The 25716-nt window shown below is 31.7% G+C and overlaps 2 protein-coding genes across 7 annotated transcripts in view; one reads left to right on the top strand and one right to left on the bottom strand.

The window, feature by feature from the left end:
• LOC112689240 (kinesin-like protein CG14535) overlaps positions 1 to 25716 on the top strand; it is a 173076-nt gene that overhangs the window by 79973 nt on the left and 67387 nt on the right. For all 6 annotated transcript variants that reach the window (XM_025562840.1, XM_025562841.1, XM_025562842.1 and 3 more), the window contains one exon: positions 10229 to 10400. In XM_025562840.1, coding sequence (XP_025418625.1) covers positions 10229 to 10400 — 172 coding nt within the window. The remainder of the gene's footprint in view (positions 1 to 10228; positions 10401 to 25716) is intronic.
• On the bottom strand, positions 16971 to 20201 carry LOC112689242. Its single transcript, XM_025562846.1, has 4 exons — positions 20102 to 20201; positions 19046 to 19283; positions 18393 to 18593; positions 16971 to 18165 (listed from the first exon to the last, which is right to left on the bottom strand). The coding sequence occupies exons 2-4, from the start codon at positions 19277 to 19279 to the stop codon at positions 17038 to 17040; spliced, it is 1563 nt and encodes a 520-aa protein (XP_025418631.1). The 5' UTR covers positions 19280 to 19283; positions 20102 to 20201; the 3' UTR covers positions 16971 to 17037.

Below are 25716 nucleotides of genomic sequence, written 5' to 3'. Positions count from 1 at the left end.
AAAAAAACAAAAAAAAAAAAAAAAAAATAATAATAATACTACCGAAACATCGTTTTACATCGTTGAATCTGAAAAATGCCATACATCCCCGCGGAGAGACTCCGGTAATAATAATAAACAGTAAGCTCGTTTATAGGACGACGACGACGACGACGTCGGACGTGGAGCAGCAGGTGGGGCGAATACGTCACCGTAGTTCGGCCGGGGGATGTATGTATATAAACATAATAAATATACATATATGTATGGTATAACTTACCCCATCTGGTGCTACTGCTGCCGCACGGTTTGGCACCTATAATAAAACTACCGTATACACACACGCGCCCCACCGTTTGTTATTTTTATCGAAACACCTCACTCTCTTCCACGCTAAGGGCCCGCCGACACCGAAACTCTTTTTTTCCCCTACACACCCCTGCGATCCCTTTCCTTGTTCCCATCGTGACATAAACCGTATACTTGATCCATATACTATATACAAAGATTCCCCCCCCCCCCCCCCCCCCCCCCCCCCCACCTTGAGAGCAAATTTAATAACTAATTTCATTAAATTTGCAGTCAAACATCGCGGCAGCTATATTTTATTTAAGCAGTTAGCTTCGCGAAAGTCGGAGGGTTAAACAACTTCAAACAGTGATGCGAAATGTACTCGACCCGTGTAAGACACACTTCACGTGCACGGAGGCTCTATAGGTAGACACGAACGTGTAATTAATTATTGCTATTTAAAACCCTTTCATTGACAGATTAAATTATTTCAAACGTTTTCCAAAACGACTTCTTATTTAGTTTTTGTTCCAAACTTAATTAAGACCTAATTAATATTGCGCATCTCTTTGTTTAAGTCTGTACCAATATAGTGGCAATGACTGCGAAGACAAAACAAGTAGCGTATCTCAACGTTTAAAGTGTTAACAAACAACGGGATTATTATAGTGCAGTTACAGTACGATAATCAAACGAAACGAATATGTGAGCAGTGCATGAATAAAATATAAATTTGTACATTAATCTGCTGTGAAATGAATTTAAAACTATTTGCATACGTAACCTGACGAACAAGGTAGATCACGAAGTTTGCGAAAGCTTTTAAGAAAAATCTATTTTTATTTTTTTTTTTTAATACAATCCGGCCGATATTGATCTACTCAATGATCTATACAGCCATGTAATACATTTTAATTTAAACCATTTCCTATTCCTTTGTATAAATCTTTACCAGGACTTTGTCAGTGATATTGATATAATTCATTATAACCGGCCACCAGCGGTAACGGACCTTAGCAATTTAAAACTCTGGGCATAAAAGTTTTATTCCGAGTTAGCTAATTTATATATCAACGTACTTTTGTCTTACCAGATAACAGTAGTGAAATGAAAAATAGCAGACTCTCACGTACTTGCCTACCTCGCGTATATATGAACATCGCAAAAATGAAAACTGTCGTTAATCAAAAAACCCATAAAAAGGTAAAAGCGCAATAATAAATGGGGTTTTATAAGTAAAAATGGACCTACGGTTGAAGTTAAGTGCTTGAAAAAGTGAGAAATGCGGAAAACATTTATACATGAAAACTGTTGCCAGGATATGTACTTATTTACATTGTACGTACGAGTCATTTTTACAAGAAATAACCATTTAAATGAATGCGCATACTTCGTTCGAACAATGGACAACTGCTTTGGATAGCCGCTTGTGATACAGAAGTAGAGGGATGTAATTAGTTTATTTTACAGCGAATACATCGATAGTGTATTATAATTTTAAGTTGAAAGTATTATAAAAAATAAAAAAAACTTTCGGTGGAAACGAATTCATTGTTTTGAAATACCGCAATAGTCAATGTAACTTAAGTCTACACAACGAATAGTTTGTTTCATTATCGATGTATTAATTAAATGCATTGAAATAATAACAACACAAAACTTGTTGTACAATTAAATAAGAAAAAAAAAATGATCGAATGTTACTCATTAAATTATAATAAAAAGTATTATTAAATAAATTATAAATAATTGATTGAAAAATATTTGCATACAAAATATATAGTACGTTTGACGATGACGTTTTAAATCCGACTCGTAAATATTTACACATCAATAAAAACTTTTAGTTGTACATCATATGTTTTGATTTTATTCATACTATATGTAACATTTTTATTTGTAATAAATTATTTACTTAATACTTATAATATTCATTCATTCTTGGAATTCGATTAATTTAGCACTTCAAACTTATAAGTTTTTGGACAGTATTTGTAATTATTTATTGCTTGTTACTGATGATACAACATTTGTTTTACAACATTAAGTACAAAAATAACGACGTTTAGCTGGTTAGTGAAAAAATATCGGTCATTTAAGTTATTTCTGGCAGTTGTTAAAGTATTCAATTATTGACAAATACAAATATTTAACATGAATTTGGATACATTTTATTTTTAAAGGGATTTCATAATTCATCAGGTAAATATTACTCCTATTTAAATATACTTTAGTTTACAAAAAAGGCTACGAACCTAAAATAATTTTCATACTTACATTATCCAAATATTTTATAAGCGTCGCTTGAAAATTGAAATATTATTTGTTAGGTAGTTCGTATTATTATTACTTCTATGGTTGAGTTGGTACATAATTTATTTGCACGTTTTACTACGAAGTTTCTTTTCTATCGATATCTTGCTTTCTACTAGATTTGTTTTGATCAATTTTCCTAATGGTCTTTCCGGTCCGTTTTTCTTCCTTATCGGAAATATATAGGGGAACCATTATTATTATCCAAATACGACTAAATGTTTTATTCTTTCGTGACGTCCAGCAAAGGGTGTATCTTTTGTTAATTTTTATAATAGAACATCTAAAATTTGAGAAATATTTTAAACATATTTTAAAAATGTTTCTATCTTATGTTTGTTAAATTATTCATATCGCATTCTTCAAACATTATATAGGTTTAAAAGATAAAAAAAAATCATTATTCAAAAGAGTACATTATACATAATAGATTTTATATCACATATATCATGTAGTAAAATATAGGAATGCATTATACATACAAAAAACTGTTTGTACTTCATAGGTATAATTAAAAACAATAGCAAAGAATATTTTTACCAGTGATATCAAGAAACATCTTTGTGGAAACTCAATGGGTGTCATTAAAATGCACGTTGCTTCTGTAGTTTTTATTCAACGAATGTGATTTCATTACCTAGACGTTTTGCATAGTTGATATGTATAGATTCATTAACGTATAGAACACGGATTTTTATAGTATTACATAAATGTATTCAAGTTTGAATACGAAGTTTAATATAAATATTTTAATCAAATATATATATGTGTGTGTGTGTGTGTGTGTGTGTGTGTTTTATTGTTATATATTATTCACAAAGTTGAAAATATCTTTGGAAAAAAAAATTCTATTCAAAACTTAACGTCGTGTTATTATTACATGTGTTTTGCGGTTGGAAAAAAAAAGACTCGCTACTAACGCCAACTTTTCAGTAATGTATGGAATTCATATATATATCCGAGGACACATTTCCTTTTTTTGTACCTTGTTATTACGTCGGACACGAGAAATAATATAAATATATATCGTGTGACCAAGACAAGGGGTGGTCGGATGGAATAAGACGGAGCCACAGCTATAGAGAGTATAAGGAAGAAATTGAGGTTTCTTCGAAGCTATTAGAGAAGGGGGTGAAATATTCAAAACATGTTCTCTGACGTGGTGGAGGCGGCGGAGGTGGACGCGTGGCTGTCAAAGTTAAAAGTAGAACGTATAGTAGAGGTATAAAAAAAAAAAATACGCAAAGGTTCGGCGTCAGAGAAGCCGGGAGTCGGTGCGTGGTGGGGGGACGAGGAGGAGGATAGAAGGGATAAAGGAAGACGTGACCGGCACGACAACCTTCTACCGTAGTATTGGACGTGATCGGGTTTCGGTATCCTGACGTCAACCCCCCCGTCCACCATACGACGATGGGCATACGTGAACGTTTCCTTCGGCAGTAATGAACGGCGGTTGCCTTCTGTTGTACTACCGTCTTCGCAGTGTATCGTATACGTGTGTGTATGCGTGTGTGCGTATGCTCATGTGCGTGCGTATAAGTTCGTTTACGTGTGTGTGTGTGTGTAAGTATACGCGAGTGGGCATGAGTGTGCAAGTGTGTGCCCCACTGCGAGGAGATGATGCGTTAATGAAATTAAGCTCCGTCGGGGGGCACTTCTTCTTCGATTTTTTTTTTTTCATTTTCATTTTGCCGGCTACTAATGATTTCCGAGTGCGAGAGGGAAACAAAGTTTCATTCTGCGGCACGCCACCCCACTTCTCGGGCCACGGACAGTGTGTAATAAGAAAACTTTTGGACACCATGTGACTGAGCTCACACATGTCGTTCGGTAAAAGGTTTTTCGACAAATTCTGAAAATCCCCGCACACTTGTGTGTATGCCCATCGCCCAGTTTTTACTCAAAATCTCCGTGAACATCATATTTAATGTCATCGGGATATTTTACGTTTTTAATATTTTCATAACCCTCGCAATAAATTAAAGGCACGAAGGGATTGTTTATAATTTATAGATGTTCGTTGATTGATCATTAAAAGTATAGTGTAAAATTTTCAAATATTTAGTAGCAAGTGCAAGTATGTATATTAAGTTACAAATAGGCGCGTAGCCATAAATTTCTAAGGGGAGCTGTTATTCAAAATGAATTGACAAAATTATACACATGAAATTGATTACTTTACGTAAATTTAAATTTTTCACATATATATTATTATAATCAATACAAAACAAAAAAAAAAAAAATAAATATTTTTAATTAAATTAATTTAATGCGTCTACTTTTTGAAGCTAGAGTATCTATTATTTCGTCGGTGATTAAAACTAAATCCCGATGAATATTAATAACTGCTAAGCCGTTCAACCGATTTTCACCAGTTGTTGTTTCCTCAAATATGTTTTAAGCGCCGTTCACTGCTTGCAATAGTTACTGGTAAAGTAATCAATATTTTTAAAAGTCGATGAACAGTAGGAAATATTTATTATTGTGTAATGCCGGAAGTACAACAGTCTACGAGTAGCCGACTATAAAGTCTTGTTTCGGAGTTCAAAGATACATTTACATTCGATTAGGTTACACGTATTATTTTGTGTACTATGTGGTAATTTTTTTTTTTTTTTAATATGTATAAATGTATATTATAATGCATATTTTAATGATTTTAGAAACATATTTGCATGCATATTTATGTATTTTTTAGGGCTATAAGTCCCTAAGCCTAGTAATTACTAATTAATGCCAGGTCCCGGATTTAGTGCTTTACATTATAGTTATCGTAGTATATATTTCATTTTGATAAAAAAGCGTAAATCATGGCTTATGATACATCTTGATCTCGATAAAACATATTAAGTATACCACGGCTGAGAAGAGGGTGGGGTGTTACTACACCTGTAACATCCCCCCTGACTATGCACCTGGTTACATATATTTTACTGTTTTGATGAACTAGAAAAAAATTACTTTCAATCGTATGCTAGAAATATTGAATTAATTGAAAGAAGAAAAGTAAAATAAAAATTGAAAATAATATAAAATGAACCTCATTTCATAATTTTAAAATTTGCCATTGTATCGATACATTGACATTATTTATTCTTGAAAAAATATTATTTTAGTTTTATATAAATAACAGAATATTGTTACTGTCTTAATATTTTTTCTGGTAATTTTGAATATTCTTTAAAAATTAAATTACTTGAAAAGTATTAAAGAAGTTATTGCCTTTTAACGCGGCTCGTATAAAATTGGCATAGCGTTTACGTATGCTCGGACCACTTTTGTTGTTTTCGAAACGATGAGAAGTTTACTCCAAGACGACAGCTGAGTAAAATATAAAACCAGACCAAACCATTTTGAATTTATTAATTTGGAATTTACTTCTTTCATTTATGCTTCAACAAGCGAATTTTAACTGCCGTCATTTTACACCCAGTCGTTATTTTTACTACCGCAATTTCCGTCTGAAACGTTTCCCATTTTTCCTAGCAAATCGATACGATCACATGTATGTCGTAAAACTTAAAAAGAAAAGAAGTTTTTATTGTAAACTTTTCATCTTTTATGCGTTACCTGAAAAGATTTTATCTCCTCGAACCGTAGTCCATGGTAATAATACAGAGCTCGGTTACTCCTATATTTATATATTATTTATATATCAGAACAAATATCTACACAGAACGTTGAGTTACATTATTTCGACCGATTTCCACTTAAACAATTAATCTACCCCAGTGTTTGATATTTTTTTAAATTTTTTTTTTTAAGAAATTTTATCATGACATTGCTAACGTATTTATTTCGTAACCTGTTGTATGTTTATAATCTTTAAAAAAAACTCTCATTCATATTATTTTATGAGGTAAAATAATATTTGTTGGTTCAATTATTGTTAATAATATGCAATATAACTTATACATTTTTCTATTTGTATGTTGAAAGCATACGCTAACCGATTAACACATTTCATAATATTTTATCTGTATTTAATTAGTAAAATTAGTAATATAATTAGTAAGAACTGTCTATTTTACGTTTTGTAATTCAATAATTTTTAATTTATTCATACATTTTTATTTTAACGTGTAAGAATATTGTAATGATTATTATTATATTATTATAATCAACAGCTTAATTGTTATAATTTACACGTAGTTTTTTCATTGATTTAATATAGAAAAAATGTAAAACAAATACAAAATATTTCAAAACTATAAAATATAATCTTTATAAAATAACAAACTGAATTATATATATATATTTACTACTTATTACTATATTATAATATATATTTATGTAATTGGTTGCTATAATACAACTCTTAATTCCCTCGAGGGTGATAATGATAATAATAATAGTAATAATAATAATAATAATAATAATAATAATAATAAGGGATGGCAGGTTAACGGCATACAATACACCTATTCATATACAACAGCTGAATTTTGTTATCAGCGACTTCTATAATAGAACATTATTGCCGGTCCTTCTCGGTTATGTAATTAAGAAAAAGAACGGCAAGTGCAATGATAATTAATATTTATCGTATAATTCCATTAAAGTTTGCGGAATTTAATAACGAAGGTCGTGTGGCACGAACAAGACTCAAAAACTGGTGTTGTTCAACAATGACAAATAGGTAATAAGAAAACATGATTTTAATGAAACATTTATGAATTGATTTTCATCCTCAGTCCTGGTCTTTACAGTCTTAGTAAATATAATATTTCATAATATATTCGTCTACCAGAAATAAGTACATATAACTATAATAAAAATATAATAATTGTATGTTGCAGAGATTTTGAAAAACAAATTTTAATTTTATGATTTCTAAATTTATGTTTTATACGTATATTTGTAATATCCAAAAATATCGGATTAGTAATATATTAGTATATTATTTGTTCCTGCAATATTTGATACTTACACCGCAGTAATGTGCTTAGGGGATACTATAAATAGCTAAATACATTGTAGTGATAAGTAAGCTGTGACTTATTGGCAACTCAGATAGTCCGCTTTATATGGTTTAATAAAGTTTTTACTTTTTAATATGAATTTATCCAATAATCCCAGTTCACGTACACTATATATTTTAATAGCTGATTATCTATTATTTCGATCGGCAAAGGTCCAGTGAACACTTAGCGGTCTTCGTGCCATTCTGATGATTTACTAGAAACCATAATACATCGCTGTCTCGTATAGGTAACTAAAAATGAGCATTCTGTGTGCCGTGGTCGTATCGAAAACGTGACAAGTCCGTCGGTGACAATAATCATAAAGGACCTACTAAATAATAATTTAGAACCAGTTTGATGTATGTTAAAGGCAGCTTGGATGGCAACGTAGTCGCGAGAGAATTAACAGAATTGCTTGCATAACCGATGTAGATATGTCCGAGAGAATTGTTGAAACCGTTTATTTATGAGAAATTTCGATTTTCTTAACATTCCGATCAGTATCCACTGCAGATGTGTACGCGGTGCTGCAGGAAACCTCTGTCTCGAATTCTAACCTGTCTCAGTTCTTATCGACAATACAATACGACTGATTTTTTTCTTGACACAACTTTTGTTGGTTAGCAATGAAAAAGCATATGTTGGAACACAACTTCTCTGTATACATACATACTATATTTCATAACAAAATCACCGTTCGGTCGTGCGCAAAACAATACTTTTTCATGTAACAATAACATTCGCAATTCAGCTTGATCATTGAACGACGTGTTCTCGATGTTCGTGTATTAGAATCGTAAGCTTATAAAATCATCGAAACAGCCATGAGCACATGGATATACTAAACGACGTTATTAATTCAAACTAGTTAGGCAGTGTAACAGTGTTAACTGCGAAACGTCAAGTCAGTCGAAAAGTCAACGTAAATTATATAACAGATAGTAAACTCAGTCGTCCTCGGTATAAATATTCAACAGCGTTAGAACTTGAATTCCAAAAATAATGTGTAGCTAGTTTTCTTGGGCTCTCTTGAATTGACAATTTCTTAATAATTCCGATTTGTTAACATGGAGTGCCTAGTATACACTTTTGAAATTGAAAGATGATTTTTATTACGGTTGACCGAAAAATATGGTTGAAATTAAATTAAAAGGAGAAAACTTGTTTTATTTTAACATGTCTGTAAGCTGAACGATCTTGATTAGCTGATCGATTTATACTGTTCATTTTTGTTAATATTTTATTTTCGTGTAATGTATATCGCTATCTCGATAAATCGGTTCGAAGTATACTTTTGAATTGAAGATTTTATTAATTTCCAAATGTACGTCTTCGTATACCGATATTTATAAACACGAATTACACTGACAGAGAACAAATCTATTAAAATATTTCAAATTAATATATGTATACAAAAATTAATTTTCATTCGCAAGAATTTAGTGAAATGCATTTATTTTTTCAAATAATAGGTCTGTGCTGCGTATTTAAAATACAATTATTTAGATGCATAATACTTTGTAATACGCTTAATACGTGAAGCATAAATTATTGTGCGTGCACATAATAAAAATCTGTGTCTCGAACGGAACATATATTTATTTATTTTTTCATCCTATCCACGATAAATTATTGTATTTTCAAGCTCTACCATGATGTTAAAATATTTATAGGAAACGGATTGTAGGGACATAAATTTTAAATAGCTGGCGACATTTCAACATACTTCCCAATTAAATGATTCAATGAGCTGGAAAGTTTTCGAATAAAACTTGTTGAAACGGTGAAAATATATATGTATAGTTATATCCTTGAAAGAATAATACAATGCACTTACCGGTTGTGTTTCCCTGGGGTTCGGTTATTGCTGGTGGCGCAAGGGTAGCAGTTTACTGGATGAAAACGATACATTCGATGTGTTATAGAAAGTAGAGCCTATTCGAAGAACTGCTCCGGTGAAGGTCTTTTTTTTCCATTATTTATTTATTTATTTTTTTTTTCGCCGCAGTATAAAGTTTTAAAGATCTTATTATTATGCTTGTCATCCACATTCATCGACCATTTAACATTGTACTTAACATTGTTATACGACTATTGGGTTGCGTTTCACGTATCCATTTAGCCCCCTTAGACTGTGCACAAAAACGGTGGTGTATAAGTGCTTAACCATTTACCCGGTATAACGGCTAAAAATGTAGGTAGGGATTGCATTTATTACATACTTCATATCATAATTAAATACAACATAAAACCCTCTGAGGAGCGCGAACGGGATTCCAGTGGAACGTATTGTTTAATAAAAAATAATGAACGCGAAAAAACGGTGACGAGTTATTACATCGATCTCCGATCGTATAGGCCGTCGATCGAATACCATATTTCATCAACCATACTAAAACTTAACGTTGGCCACGTCCGTCAACAAAATTTCTATTTTCGTTTACAAACATTGCGTCGTACGTAACGTCGATCGTTGTAAATATTTGTCGTCGTTCTATCGCGTTTAAGCTACGCACGTATAGTACATAACTGTCGATTCGCGTTATGCTTATTCAACAAAAGTACACTGAAATAAAAAAAAAAAAAAAAAAACCGATCGATTATTCCGCATCGGACGTTAAAATATACATTATTGAAATCGACACATCGTTAATGCGAATGTATATGCGTTTGGTTTGCAGGGCGTCGCAAAAACTGAATCTGAACGGTTCGCCGCACCGGAGAAAAAGGCGAGGATCTCAAGGAGAAGATGCTTCGCACGGATTCGCCAGCGGTCTGCACAAGCACGCGCCACCTCTCCCGGCATTGCTGCAACGACGGATCGCCGGCAAAGAACTCACTGGCGTGGGCAAGGTAAGATTGTACTGCAGTGCAGCTGCTCCTGAATAATTTTTTCTTTTTTTTTTTTTTTTTGTTCATAAGCCATTTCGTCGTGTAGTTATAAATTTCTACGTAGAAACTGAAAAGTTATACAAAAGTTATACAAAGTGCATAGATTTCGATTTGAACTTCTCTTAGAAGATTCTTGTACCTGATAGTGATAAATCCATGATCGAGTGTCTTAGAAAAATTTAGCGTGATCCACAACGTTTGTTGTGTGCAACGGAAAAAAATTAAAATACATTCAAGTATGTTGATTTCCGCCAAACGCAATTGTTAATATCAACAAATAAGATCGTCGTTCGTAAAATACCTAATAATAAAATCGAAGAATTCAATGATGTAGATGGTGGAGGGGGGGGAGTCGTAAAAGATTAACACGTGGAAAACAGTGAAATGCGTAATATTATGTAATCAAAGCTCGTATTTTACTTGCTCGCGAAATACCGGAGAATATAAACGAAAATAAATCGACGTACACTGTTGATTTATGTCGAAAACGTGAAATGTTTAAAATATATATATTTTTGATGACAACTTTGTACATTCCGTGGTAATTGATGGATTAGAACAAGTTTAGTACTTTTGAAACGCCACGGCGCTGAACACGATTACCGCATTAAATTATTCATAAGGTCAGTGGCGGTGCAATACGGTCATCACGTGTTCAACGACACGGGTGTACGTCTTGATGAATTTTTAACACTATATACCTTTGCTAGGTTTCCAAAAGCGCGCGCGTGTGTGTGTGTGTCTGTAGAAAAAAGGTTAAGTGAACCTATTTTTTTTTTCTTCCTTTTTTCGGGCTTATACCGTGCGCAATAGTAACGCAGCCGTGTAGTATCGATTACTTAAATTGGAAAAAATCATCTTCGCCGCCGTCGTCGTACGTAAACAGCACGTAGTAGTAGTGCCAAATCCGTTTCGCGTCCGGACGGTGTGACGGTTTTATTTATTTGCTCGTGGGCTAACGCTGATTTGTAAGGCTTACAGTCGCCGAACACGACACAAGGGGATTACCCCACCTCCGCCACCACCGCCGCGGCCTCGAATTTTGCCTGTCCGTTCTGTTAAAAAGCTTTGCGCGATATGTATATAAATAGGCGCACGCCGGACTCGAATCAGAGCTTTGCACCTGACGAAGAGAAACTGTTATCGGCCCTCAAACGGCTCGTTTCACGTCCTTCGTCCTGTGCACATACGCGCAACACACACAAACACATACGCACATATATATATATATATATATATATATATATATATATATCCGTAAGACCTCCGCGTGTATTGCTAACGAGTTAAGAGTTGCCCGCCCGGTCCCGCGTTCGCCTACGACGTTATCGCGCGAACGGGATTTACTGAAAAGAGAGAATACACGCGGTTACTGATTATATGTTGATTCGTACGAACCATGCTTAGCGTTATAATCAATTAAACAAACATAGACTTGATCAACTTGACGAAAAATGTCGCGCGTTACACTTTTTGCCAATTATTATGAGATAGCTCGTACGGCGGTGTGTTTAGAGCTCGTAAAGGGACTGCAATCCGTCCCTCTTCCGAAAACGCATTACGTTTTACGTCTGACCTTCTTTCAAACGTTTATGTTCACATTAGGTCCCGGATAATATATATCCTTTTTTTTATACAGCCGTATGTACAAGAATTAACGAGAATTAACCGTAACGTATTCAAATTTACAATTATTATATGGCAACTGTAGTAACAACAGAATTTGTTTCGATAATTGCTCGTATAAAATTAAATTGCTTGCACTGGACTGAAAAAAATATACATTTAAACTGCTCTGTTCTTAATGAAAGAGAAAATCGTTGATTAATTTAAGTCCGTGTAAACCGTTTAATTTTATTTTATTTTATTAGTACAACGTTTAGGAGATAATTTCTCTGGGGTAATGTTCTTATAAAATTAATATTACGGAAACTCGATTTGAAAGACGTAATGTAATTTTAAATTAATCTAATGACAAAAAAAAAAAAAAAAATTAAACGAATGGTTTAGGTAATTTGGGAAAATAATTTTAAGATATTTTTTTTTTTTTTAAATAGTGTTCGTCAGTAGTAGTATTACAAACAGACGAATGACGTTTAAACTGAAAATTACCATGGAATTCATCATCTAACCAAATGAATTTATTTAACAACTGTAAAATATTTGCACTTTTTCACTTAGAAAAAATAATACACTTTTAAAAACAGTCAGGACGTTTTATCTTATACACAATGTAATCTGATACGAAGTTATCACTATTTTAAAATATTTTGAACTTTGAGGTAAAATTATGGTTCACCGTGACAAATTATGAATTAATATTTCATGACCATAAGAAAACGATATTATATCAATGAAAATTCATCAATAAAAATTAATTCGTTTTCTATTACATCAAACGGTGTTAGTTGATAACTTACTTGTGCGATCGATGGCATAAATACAAACCGTACAAATAATTGATTTGAGGATTACGCTGGAAATCTAATTTGAAAACGTATTAGTAAATAGGTAACGTAATACATTGCTTTCCTTGTAATTTTTATTACATTCTTAGATAAGTGTCTAAAGACAAAGTGTAATATAAAGTTGTCCGGTTAAAAGATGACTGTGATCAATTCGACGTGGGACTTCCATATTATTATAGATTGGGCCCTAGAGATATATCGTTCAGATAAATGACTTGGGGCAATTGGTGAAAGGGTACATGTTCGTTAAGAACATTGTTCTTTTTTCCCTATGTAATTCGTCGCCATCCTGTCTAGTACATTATATACACATATAAATGTAGACGCGCGCACACACACACACAAATATGTATATTACGCCTGTAACCGTATAATGTACGTGCAAACTGCGCCATACTGGCAGTTATAAATTGTCGCTTGTTAAATGATATAAACAACTGGGATCCCGGCTGGGTACACCTCGCTAATGGTACGGCCAATTAACCCTTCAGGGTCTCGGAATTCGGATTTTTGGCATGGGGGTGGGGGTCGTCAGCGAGAGGTGCGGTGGTGTTAATACACGTGGGACATGGTCCTGCGGACAAACTAGAATCAGTGAGAAAGAGGAACACCTAGAACGAGGTGTATGTGAGTGTGTGATAGAAAGAGAGAAAAGAGGCTTATTTTATGCGTTTGCACAGAAAGAGAATAGGACGGTATAAAATGAAAAAGAAAACATATCCTCGTAGCTCCTTGAGGGTCTTATAATTAAAACTAAAATATTTTTCTTTCTATTGTACGTATATTTAGTAATTACTTCTTTTTTACCTTTTAAATTCATAACGAACCGTAAAAAGATTACCTTGAAACTGATGTATTTTAAACGTTCACAGTTCATTGTTATTATGATTTTAGTTTTTTAACGATATCTTCTTGGGAATTACAGAGTATAAGTTAAAAGTCATTAGTTGTTTAATATTTAAAGATAAGTCGTGTCTGACTTCTGTTTACATGCAAAGTCTCAAACAAATGGGTCTGGCTAAAAATATTGAATATAATTGACTACATATTATATGCATTTGAAATAAATCATATATTATCTTTGTATTAAAAACTTTTGCGAAATTAATATGCATTATCATAAATATATTTGGAGTTATTACGCATTTATTTTTAAAGCGTCATCCGACCGACATTATGAAGCTAATGTTTTTTTCGTTAGCCTTTTACAATAATAAAACAGTCTCGTATTATATTCTATTCACATTTACATAGTTATAACTATTATATATTTTTCAAGTCACGTTTAGTGATAGTCTCCGTACGTGTGTCGAGTATTAGGACAAGGACATTTATATAAATGTAGTATTACCTCGACTCTTCCGGAAAATAATATGATTTACTCGGCACTGAAAATAGTTTTTCTTCTTTTTATTATTATTATAGTTGTTAATATTATTATTATTACTATAGTAGTTATATTTGTTGATCATCGTTTTACAAATAAACGTAATGTAAGCGTTAATTATGGTTATACTCCTGATAGATAAACTAAACAAATCTGTTTGAAATATGACAAGAAAACCATAAACTATTTTAATGCATAGATTGTCACTATATATTTGCAAAGTTAAGTGCACTTAAAACGTGAGAATCGATCAAAAAACTTTTTTAGTACTTTATTCGTCTACAGTAATATACATAGACAAGTTTTAGGTATTTTTGATAAAATGTATGTAAAACATGTAAAACAAATTCGAAATGAGTAAACCGGTGTGTTGAAAACAAATAGTGATGGGTGGTGGGTGGGTGGTTTGAATTAAAATATTTTACATTTTTTTACATAAAAATGTGGTACTACTACATTTTATGGGTTTGTGGTGTTTCCAGTTTTATATTATTCAATAAATATTTTTCGTCAAATTTTATAATTATTTTTCTCTTTCTAGTTGTTTGATTTAAAAATTTAAAATTGTAATTTTATCATTTTCGATAAATATTGAGCGTAGGTATTTTTAAATTTTGTTATTATTGTTTTTTTTTTTTTTTTGCAACATTACTCATTTTATATTTGAGTTTTTCTTATTAAATTTCTCAAATATTTGCTAGCAAATTTTTTATACATATACCCATGGTACTAGTATGCGTTTTATGAAAAAATTCCGCACGAAAATTGATTTTATAATAATCCATAAGATGATAAATTGTAAGCCTAATGAACACACTAAGTTATTATTATACTATTTTTGAATTGTTACATTTTCACTTTAATAGGAAACATTTTACTAAATTTTGTTTTGTTTTAGTTATCGTATGCTATATTTTGGCCAATGCGTGGAATGCAGATTCAGTGATTAATGAGACCTCGACATATTCGAACTAACGTTATTTTCCATAATGTAGTGTCTTTGGGGCCTTTTGTCTTCCCTTATCGGTAATACCACGCCCATTGTTATCGAACTTTCTCCCTTCGGCACGAACCGAACTTTGTCCACGAAAAAAATTCGATTTCCTAAGTGGAAATCGTTGCTTTATATATTTATATATAATTGGATTTGAAGAAATGAAAAAAAGTTTTCGAAAGGAAATTACAACTGTTATTCAAATTACAAAATTACTGTTTTTTTTTTTTTTATCGATTTCGAAATTAGTAAATCAAACAACAAAACCGAACACAATTATTTCGTCTATTTGCGATTCTTAATTTCATAACAAATATTCCTAATGTTTTTTTTCTTTGAAAACATAAATGTGTTCGTGTATTTTGTTTAATTTTTTAAAAAAAAAAAAAAAGAAAAAAATATTCTAAAACGTATCCCAGATATTCAACTCAAATATTTCTTCAATCTAACATTTTAATGAATTCTATTATTTTACATTATAATATTATAATTATATATTGAACTCGTACGGTGCGCATTATTATTGGTGTATGCATTACGTGAGAGTATTTGAAACGTAATTTGTGACTACAACTAGCTATAGGAAATGCGATACAACAATGTGTTTCATCAAATTGAAACGTAATAAGTTTTAATTATTAGAAACCTTCAATGACCATCAAAACTTGCGTGAAAATTAAATTTCTCGTGTTGTTGTTGGTATTTTAGAACAACCGTATTGTTATACTCGAAAGTTACGTACATCATAACCGTTGAACGTAATTGGTATTAATGCACGTATAAATATAAATAAACGTTCGCGGGAACACAATACAATCAACCCACGTTGAAGTCAATATGCATCCGGTTGGTCATCGATACGCGCGAGCACGTCCAACGTTTTCGCTTTTCTGCCGGACCGAAGCCATTAGGTGTAGCAGTGCGTGGGCGGTGGACGGCCGGCGGACCGGATTGAATTAGCGACGACAGGGCTTTTGCGGCCGTTGTTTTTGTATTATCTCCGTGATGGATTGAGGCGCGGTCCGGAGGGTCCAGCAGGGAATAGGGTCGTCCCGTGGTTATTGTTGTATTTTTATCCTACCTCAGGAGAGGTTTTAATATGACGGATAGCGTACTCGATGGATGGAAACGCGATTAGATTTTCTATTCAATTTTTTTTTTTTTATTTATCTATTTTTAATACGTTTTCCAATTTAATACAACGCGTTTGTACGTACACTTCCTTCAACTCGTGCACATGGTGTACACACCAGGTTCACATTATTTCCCGTGAAGGTATACAAAATGAACAGTTTACGTAGACATCTGTAGATTTAATTTTTCTTTACACTTGCACAGAAAACTGACGTTGTAAAATGTTAATTAAATTTTTTATTCGTTTATAAATGCATGTTCTTATTAATTTAATTATTTAACTACTTTATAAGCACGAATAAGATAATATATTTTAATAGATTATTGGTTTGATTGATTTTTTTGATAAATAAAAAAAAAATATTAATTGAATTTTATTTTTAGTATATAAAAATAACTATTACTTTTCCGAACGTAGAGAAATATATATGTCAAAACATATATAAATAGACATAAATAATACACAAAATAAAACTTAAAAACGTAATAGTATAAATATGTATGATTTTAGGACTAAACATTCAATTTAAATAATAGGTTAAACATTAAGGTAGTTATATTTACAATGAAATGTAGCAGGTATTATATTTAAAAAAAAAAAAAATGTGAGAAATATTAAATTCCATCAAATGCAATGGCCTCGGTCGAAAAGAATGCGAATTTCTTTAGTTTGATTACATTAATTTGATCTTCTATGAATCCACTTGTAGCTGCAACTAAACGAACGAAGGCTCGGTAATTAGACTGCATTAGTTTTAATGTGTTGTTTTCGTAACTCAAATTATCGAAATAACTATCCGGCACTTCCATGTTGAACATAGTTTTCATGTCGGCGCTCAATAAATCAACGAATTTCTGAATCGCCGGTCTCGACGAGGGAATCCAGTTCTTCGAACGCGTGTTTCTTGAATTACGGTAGATCTTCAACATGAACGCCAGCAATCTATTCAAATTTCTCGCAGCGTCCGTCGACAGCGTGGCCACGAAATGAATTCGGTTGATGTCGAACACCGTCAGTGGTCGCATGTACCTAACGAAGTTGACGATAAAGGTCGTTTGATAATGCTGTACGCCGCGTTTTTCGAGGTTGTCGATCAACCGGACGGACAGTTTCAAGTGCGTGATCGTCGTCCAATAGAAACAGGTGTATATGGTCCTGAACACGGACATTTGATATTCGTAAACAGCGTGCGGGTTGAACTCGTACGATATCTCGAACGATTTCAACTGCATGTCGGCCAACATATCAGTCGGCATCGATCTACTCGAAATAATGTGATTCACAAAGTCTGTCAACGCAATCCTCTTCGGGTCGAAATCTAAATCGACGACGTGGTCGGACACGTTCAGACCGCGAATGAAATCATCGGTGTCCTTCGTGTTCTTCTCCATTTCAGATATTAACTCTACGAACGCAGAGCTCTTGTACATGTATTGGTGCTTCGCCACTACGTCAATGTCACTGCACCAAGTGTTCCAAAAAGTGTACAGTTTATCTAAAATCATACTATGGACTTTTTGCATGTGCTTCTTGGCTACTGCAAAATCATCTGGCGACGTGATCGGGTCCACAGGTATCTTGTGAATAAGCACGGTGCCGAATTTGTTGTTCAAATACAAATTTAAAGCCATCAGTTCGGCCAGTCCTTCTAGTTCACCGTGAGCAAGTGTGCTCAACATATTGACCATGGTCTCACCAAACTTCCTGATTGGTATGTCGACGTTATCCGTTACACGGTCCAACTAGAAAAAAAAAAAAAAAAACGCGTATTAATAGTTTACACACACTTTTTGTTGTAAGACTCTATGATCGGGACGAATGCATCAAAAACATCTAACCTGATATCATTATCAATAGTAAAAGTAAAAAAAAAAAAAAAACAATTTATTACGTACATAAAATTTGTAGAACCGAAGCCGCGAACAAATAACAAAATCTAAGTATCCAATAATTAATTATCGATAAATACCATGTCTAAGGGATACACATCCAACACGGCATTGCTAAGCACTATATGTTTGACGGACGATTCGACAAAGACGCATCTTGCCGTTCTAAACATAGCAGCTCTCAAATTTCGTCCAAACTTGCACGACGTTATACTCCCTTTATGAATATTTGGACAATCATCTACTTCATCATTGCGTTTGTGATCGCAACCGTATATTGCCTGCAACGATGATACTATTTTTTATTCATAATAAGCGTGATTATTTATGAATAATTTAAACCGCCTTATAATAAAAATTGATAAAAACCAATTGGATTTTTAAGTTTATTTTCATTATTTTTAAAGTTATTTTAATAAAAGCGAATCTTTAGTTTAATAATACGGTGAAAATTGCTTTTTCATATAACACATTTTTGTTGAGGTTTTCTGATTAACGTTCTGGCATTGATTTATTAATGAACTATAAATACATTTTATAATAAATTATATTATAAAATCAATGGTTCAAATGAAACAAAATTATTTAAAAAAGTTGCATAATTACTTTGATTATATAATATTAAATATTCTAACAGTAAGGTATATTATATATATATATATATATATAATTTTTCATTAAATTTTAGAATTTTTTTTATGTTATTGTTATTTATTTAATATTGTATACGAACGTTATGAATAATTGTGTTAAATTTCAGCCGATTTTTTTCACTTATGATTTCTCCATTCTTGTTAACTATAAATTTAAAATGTTGTCTGAATAATTCTTGCCAAATTTCCAATTTGACATACTCCTTCAACTCCCATTCAATATCCTCTCTACATTTTGATTCATATGTCTTATTCGCGTGTGTCTTCCAAATTGTTACTCCTACGATTATTGTTAGGAAAACTACTTTAAACATTTTCCTAAATAAAGAATATAACATTTACTATAAAATCTGTTGGTAATATTGTGTTTTAAATTAAGATCATGTTATTAATATAGCTAAGTTGTATTATACGTTAATTGCATCACAATGAACAAAAAAAAAGCTATAACATATGTTTTAGACACATTGTAAACTATTTTTTCTGTTATAATAATTTTGTTAAATTATTCTTATATTATTAGTTTCTTATACGAGATAATTACATATAAGAAATTGAATGGCTCTAACAGTATTTTTAATGAACTTTAAATTTTAAATCTATTAATTAAGTACTGATTTAAAGTTATGACCGATAAAATTAACATATTTTAACTTTTTTTAGATATTACATATTATGAAACCAGTGCCATAACTACCCTTGCCGAATTTTATTATTGCACTTATTTTATGAGAAAAAAATTTATTTTAATTTAATCCAAATGCGCCCCCTTACTTTGCTGCGTCCTTGGCAACTGCCCATTTCACCAACCTCTAGTTATGATATTATATGAAATTATATTAATATAAATAATAATTAAATAATATTAATAATAAATGTAAGGTTAAATAACTAAAATACAATACGCATAGTTTGTGGTGAAAAAGTTATCGTGTTTAAATGTACGTTTAAGCATTATTAGATTTTGTAAAGTATTCGATCCTTACACGTAATGACAAAAAAAAAAATGGTAAAATGTAAAAATCGATTATAATTAATCTGAATCCAATCTCACCTGAACCTAAATAACGTATTTAAAATTTAAAACAAGGCGTTTTACGGTATTGACCGAGTTTTAATAACAATTGTGTACGTACCTATGATGTTATTTAGCCAATTGGATTTTAAACGGCAGTAACATGCATTCTACTACGCGCTAAAACATAAACTGATTAAATGAATTGTTGTTAGTTACTTGGCATACCGCATAAAATTTGAACAGGTGTAAAAATTCATTGTTTAAACAACGTGCGTTCCTGGTATTGTTTCTTTAAATTTTGTCAAATTTCCGTATGTATCATTGTTATTTGTTTGTTTGCAAAATACAGATGTCAGATGTACTTATATATGGGTTGTACCTGTAATTCTCAAACTCGAATCTACAGAAATAAAATATTAAACGTTTTTTTGAGACTTTCGGTTTGATTATCAGATATATGACGCGATATAATATTGTAATGAAATGCATTTTCCATCAGGGGCGTATTATTATCTGTGTGGGCTATATTATAGGCCTAGAAAAATGTATTCCAACAACTCCTCATCTTTATTTTGAATCGAAGCGAAAAATGTCTCAGAAAAACCAATTTATAGGTGTTTCATTCTTTACCTGACAATTTATTTTACAATATGTAAAAAAAAAAAATAAACAATTCATTTTCTGTGATCGACTACTACTATGATGTCGAAACAATCATTAATAATATTTCATTAACGCAATATTTTTTTATTTTTTATCAATATTTAATTTACAATTTATTGTTTTAAAGCTTTCACTTTCGGAACCAATTGAAAACTTTATTCTTTTTTTTTTTTTTTTTTTGTATCGAACAACAGTTTTTTATTTACAATCCGTATTCACATGTCATACGATAAATGTATGTGATGATTTTCGAATGACGCGAAGGGGAAGTCGCCTTTTGACGATACCCCGTGATTAAAAACGTACGCATTATACATCCAAATTAACGGTATATTATAGTGGCAGAAATAACGTACGTATGACCACCGGAGTGGTCATACAAATATTCGTATCGTAAACGTTGATAATAGGTACGACCATAAGCGAAAAAAAAAAAATACTGTGTGCAACGATAATACTGCAACTGTGTGCGCGCGACTAAAATTACGTGTGGCTCGTGCGAGCACGTTTCAAAAAATTGGTCCGATTGCGAAGGCTTTCGATTTATTGTGTACGATATTCGCCCGAGCTTATGCAACAGCATAAGCGCAAAATATTAACATACTAACGTTCTGTCACATCGCGCAGTCGTTATTTATCGTTTGCGAAAACGGAGTGAAGATATGTGTTCGTTGAACCGTTTGTTCTATAATTTATTTACAGATATTATAAATGTAATATATTATAATTAAAGACCGGATACAATTGAATTAAAAATATCTTGAAATTGCACTAAAAAGATGCCAAAATTGCAATGAAATACATTAAAATTACTTAGTAAAATCATATCAAATATATAATCATTAATTACTTACTTAAATAATATTATGGACATCAATATAATATTTAGAAAATATATAATTTTTCTGAATTAAAATTTATAATTATATAAATCTTTGAATTGTGTTCTTAAAAATTGTATCGTCTGTTACTTAAAATATGATTATATAATGAAAAAGTACGTTCAACGTCGACACTTGTTATCGATGCATATTTAAAATAGTTTAAAAAATTGGGTGATGTATTTAAATCAACATTTTGATTTCCTGTCATAATCTCAGAGTGATTTTCAATAGTTTTATATCTTTTATTTTGTTCTAAGACATTTTAATTTATATTTAACTACTTTTCCATTGGGACCGGGAATATTTATAGAAATATTTATACTAAATATTTTTATTTAATTTGTATTTGTTTAGTATTTATTTATTTATTTAGTATTTATACTAAATATGTTTGAACTATTAAGTAATTGACTATTTGATTCTTCTAAACTTGTGAGTTTTGTGGATAACTTAGATAAATATAATTTTAAAAATTCTAAACTACATTTAACTACTTGTAAAAGTTTGCATCGTAGTTATTTTTTTTATGTAAAATCACTTTGGAAATAATAATTTGTATATTTTATGATGTGAGGTATACAAAAATTTCAATAATTGCAAAAAATGGAATTATTAAATTAAATAGGAAGAATGTAAATAATCTGTTTCGTATACATATTTGATCAGATTTGATTTACCGAGTATCAATAAAAAGTTGCAATATCAATTAAATCCTCTCCTTAATTATAATATTACAATACATTTGGAATATATTTATTACAGAGTTATTCTATACTTGTACTTATACTTATACTCGTTCGTAAAGCGCACGACCCCGAGTAGAATACTATACCGACAACAGTATGCGTTCGTTGTAGGTTCGGTGCATTCGTTTTTCTAACGATTCCGATGGTGCTCGGCTGCGGTGATAAGAATTTTCGTAAAACTTTCCCATACGAATTATTTAGTTTCTAATGAACTGAAGAAAATTACCAACATGCGCGATTACACGCGCGGAAAAGCTATTTCATTAATCGAACGCGATCCATACATTTTAAAGTTATAAGAACTTATGGGAGCTCTTTGTGTATTCAACCCGTCAACCGTAGTGATCGGAATAGGATTTCTGAAAATTCCGTCTAGAAACTATTTTAACGTTTTGATTTAAATTCTACAATACCTTATTAATTTTAAGTTTAAGTCTTAAACCACCCTAACGCACAAACACCTAAAATTTTCCAATTGCATAGCATTAAATAACACAATATATTTTTGCATAATGTGAAATATCAAGAAAACCCCCCAAAAAAAACGTTAGTCAATTATAGTTTTCATTTAATGTTTTAAAATATGTATTTCGAATTCAAAATGAAAGGTAATTTCCGTCATGATACTCTGTGTATACTCGTTATTCGTTGTATTTCTTCATTTTAAAATTATTTGAATAATATTTATAAATATATTTATTTATTTGTTCGAACGGCGTCCAATGTATACCGAATAATACATTATCATAAAAAAATAAATACAATGTCTTGAACGACAAAAATAATAATAGCGAATAAAAAAAGAAATTGTAACTTAGTTATAATGTCATTTAAAACTGTCAGGTGCTGAGTAGTTGAGTATTTCAATTTGCTCCTCCTTTCCACAATTCTTGTTCCGAAAACCTCTTTTAAATTAATTATCCCTTGCGTATTTGCAATTTAATCATGTCCTCACAGTATTTATCTGCAACAGTAATACATTATTATTATAACATCGACCTGAATTATAATGACTGAATAAATAAATAAATTTGTACACAATATACCTATATATATATAAACAAACAAAATTGAAGGAATAAGAGGAGAAAAGTTCAAAGGGGAGGAATTACATCAGTTCGGGGAGGGATGCAGCTTGATTATATGATCGCAAAATTGATGAATACCACCGCGACAGTTTCTTCGACCCTTATAACCGGAAATGGCTCTTGAAAATTATTAACGAGGTTATTTTGGACCTCGTATAGCTTTTTGGTTCACAGATTTTTTTCCCTTTATTTGTTGATTTATTTTCTCGACGAATTTTCATAATGTATATTATAACATGAATAAATATCGAGGGTAGATTATCGACGGGGGATGGATATAGTGTTATTTGATATATTTGTTAATTTTAATCATAACAAATCGTCGTCAAATATGTTTTGCGCATAAACAATACCTAATACGGAAGTAACTAAATATTTGAAATTTTTTTACACTAAATTATAGTTAGTATATTATTCAACACGGTTAATTTTTTATAAATAATTTATGGAAATGCTCATAACGTTAACATAGTTAATAACAAGCATGCGCAGTTATAATTTATTTGCATAATAGTTTAAGTGTCACTTTCTTATTTTTTCACAAATAACTTAATTTTTTATGTTTCAACTTATCAGTAGTAAACATTTTGTATTCTCAACATTAAAAATTAAATATTTAGGTATATATATTTAGTCACACTAAATGTAGAACATTATTATACATAGTTGCTGTTAATTTGCATAGTGTTTTCCTTAAAATTAATTAATTACTAGTTTAATTTTCTCTTTTTTACTGTGCAGCTTATTCAATTGATACTTTCCTTAAATTAAAATAAACTTAATTCATAAAGAAAAGAAACCAGCCAACTCTTTTTTTTAACAATGAAGTAAAAAAACTTTTTTTTTAAACGAATCTATTATTATTATTATTTTTTTTATCAAATTAATTTTATTTGATTGTTTGAACTTTTTTTATAGCTATATAATGTGAAAAATATTTTAATTATATTGTGGTAAGTTTATTTAAGCAATGCAATATCAATGAATGTTCGTAACATAAATGTATTAATGTATCAACACAAAAATTTTTACCTGTACCGCCGCATTTATACGAGTTTTATCTGAATAAAAATATCAATTAAAACAAATCATTTGAATTCAACTACTTTGTACAACGTTATTTATACATAAAGGTAAGTTAAAAACATTTACGTGAATTCTATTGTCATTGTTAGATAAATGCTACAGTTTTGTTGGCTAACGAATAATTTTATGTACAATATGTATATTATGTAATAGCATTGTATCATTTAAAAGCTTTTAAAATAAAACCAAATCAATACAATAGCATACGCATAGGCAACAAACATTTAAAAATATTGTGTTGCGGGACATATGGGTTTGAATTTCGTGATATTTGAATTGGTTTTATTTGAAATCACATATTTTTACCCTTATGTATAACACCTTCGGATATATTTGAATTTAGGAGGGGGATCACTGATAACTGCCGATTTCCAATGCAGAAACCCTTATTTTTCATTTCAAAATAAAATAACTATTCGGAATATACGACCGTCCGCGATAGAAGGGACTGTTCTGAACTGTAAAAAATTACCCGCGGTAGTTTGAAACGTTCACAATTTTTTTTTTTCTTTCGCGTAAATAAATCCCCGTGATGAGATGGTGCGTAACTTAGGGTTTCTGTGTACGACTGCGGTACTACGTTTTTTTTTTTTTTTCGAACGTTCGTCGCAATCGTCGACGACGTAGTCGTGAGTAGAAAATATTTTTCTAAAACGGTTTTTTTGTACATACGTGCAGTTTGATGCAACATCATTGCAGACCATTGATATTTTATTGATATGTTCATGTGGGCGCTTATTATAAAACGTCAACGGATTTCATTTGTAACAATTAAAATAATTCCATACTGCCGGTACATCTCGATCCCCGTCCGACGGATTTCGAAGCGCGATTAATCATAAGTTTCGGTTGGTGTTTTTCCTATGGAAACCGTGAAACGCGTAACGTTTTGCTCGGACGGTTTTTTTGGGCGTACCGTTGCTCGACGCATTTATACACGCGCGTGATGGCATAACAACGGTGCGGCAAACGCGTGCGTTTTATTTGCAAACACCCCGCTGTTTGTTTGCGTACAACACGTCCGTCTCGGAGACACCCCATCATCCCATCGATCTATAAATCTTGACAGCCGCGCGGATAATTAATATGACGGCGGCGTCGGCCAGAAACAAGGGTTCGGTATGGCACGCGTGTGCGCGCGGAACTAGTGTCGGCAACAGCGGCGGTGAACGTACGTATACACGTGCGCGCGCGTGTGTATACGGTTACCTGGGTACAAGAAAAGTACGTGACGTTACCAGGGACCGGGGAGAAAATCGATGGGTT

The sequence above is a fragment of the Sipha flava genome, unplaced genomic scaffold, assembly GCF_003268045.1.
Source record: "Sipha flava isolate LNK unplaced genomic scaffold, YSA_version1 42_pilon_pilon, whole genome shotgun sequence".
NCBI lineage: Eukaryota > Metazoa > Arthropoda > Insecta > Hemiptera > Aphididae > Sipha > Sipha flava.
The sequence above is the reverse complement of the archived record's forward strand: the minus strand, read 5'-3'. Positions and strand labels throughout refer to the sequence as shown.

What these genes read in the sequence shown, in the direction of transcription:
- LOC112689242 (XM_025562846.1), bottom strand. Translation starts at nt 19,279, where the DNA reads ATGTTTAAAGTAGTTTTCCTAACAATAATCGTAGGAGTAACAATTTGG. An exon ending in TTAACACAATTATTCATAAC is followed by an intron (nt 18,594 to 19,045) that starts GTTCGTATACAA and finishes TCATCGTTGCAG; the next exon opens with GCAATATACGGTTGCGATCA. An exon ending in ATGTGTATCCCTTAGACATG is followed by an intron (nt 18,166 to 18,392) that starts GTATTTATCGAT and finishes TTTTTTTTCTAG; the next exon opens with TTGGACCGTGTAACGGATAA.